At 40.3% G+C, this 1,108-nt stretch overlaps 1 protein-coding gene across 1 annotated transcript; it reads right to left on the bottom strand.

The window, feature by feature from the left end:
* Positions 1-17: 17 nt before the first annotated feature.
* LOC112095050 lies at positions 18-505 on the bottom strand (the record flags this gene model as incomplete). Its single annotated transcript, XM_024176730.1, has 1 exon — positions 18-505. A coding segment is annotated over exon 1 (486 nt), but the record flags the coding sequence as incomplete, so codon positions are not given.
* Positions 506-1,108: the final 603 nt, after the last annotated feature.

Below are 1,108 nucleotides of genomic sequence, written 5' to 3'. Positions count from 1 at the left end.
GAGTATATATACAAAACCTGCAAATAGAATAGGGGAGAGAAGTTAGGATCTTCTCTATCAATATCTTTCCAAAAGACAAGCTCAGTTTCTGCTTCATGGCGGCTCTTGGAGCCAAGAAACTCGGACAAAGTAACCGGCATTCGGGCCTCAATAAGTCTGATGCCACTGTCGTTTGACACAATCTCCAGTCGTTTATCACCGTCGGCAGCACTGCGGGCTTCCGTCTTCCGAAGCCGTCCACAGAAAATAGGTTGCTCCAACAAAGCTTTTCCTAAGGATTCCTTGATCCAGCCGGCGTGAAGCCAGCCGGAGTCCTCTTGACATGCTCGGTTGTAGTAAAGAAGGACGTTTAGGCAGCCTCCGAGGATGTCGGAACCGAAAGGATCGCCGGATCCGGCGGTGGACACACCGCGGACCTGCCGCGGATCGGTGAGCTTTGAAGGTGACACGCTCAGTAGAGCTTCAATCTGTAAGTTGGGTATGGTATTTGTGTAGTTTCCCATACTTTTGGCCAGGTTGTGTAAGGACTAGTTTGTTCAGAAAGGTGGATTTATAGGCCACAAAATTACCACACATGTAATTGTTTTTCAATAATTTACAGCCTGCAGTAAGGGACTTAGGGGTAAAAAAAATAAAAAGAAAATAATTAAAAAGTCAGGCAAAACACTAAAAATCAACGCCACATATTTGATAATAAGATTATTCTCTTTTTATCCCCAAGCTTTACACATATCTCTATTCCAACCCTTAAAAATTCCATACTTCGTTACTCAAGCTTACTTGACCTTCTCTTTTAGAATTTTCAATTAAAACTAACACTAAAGTCTCATTCATTTTATCGATTTTAGTTTTCAGTTTTAAGTTTCTATAGTTAAAAATTATCAGAAAATGTCACATCTAACTTTTTCTCCTACAGTTAAAAGTTATTAGAAAATGTCACATCTCAACTCAAATTAAAAACTCGAATCCGCGAAGGGAACGAGGCCAAACAGTACTACAAATATAAAAGATTTTAGAAACTTTGAGTCTTTATCTCCTTGGAATAAAAGAATATCAACACTCAGTGGAATCCAATCCTAATGCTTCACAAACAGCGCCAACCTACGGC

The sequence above is a fragment of the Morus notabilis genome, unplaced genomic scaffold (genome assembly GCF_000414095.1).
Source record: "Morus notabilis unplaced genomic scaffold, ASM41409v2 C11375378, whole genome shotgun sequence".
NCBI lineage: Eukaryota > Viridiplantae > Streptophyta > Magnoliopsida > Rosales > Moraceae > Morus > Morus notabilis.
Note: the sequence above shows the minus strand (reverse complement) of the source record. Positions and strands in the feature narration are given on the sequence as shown.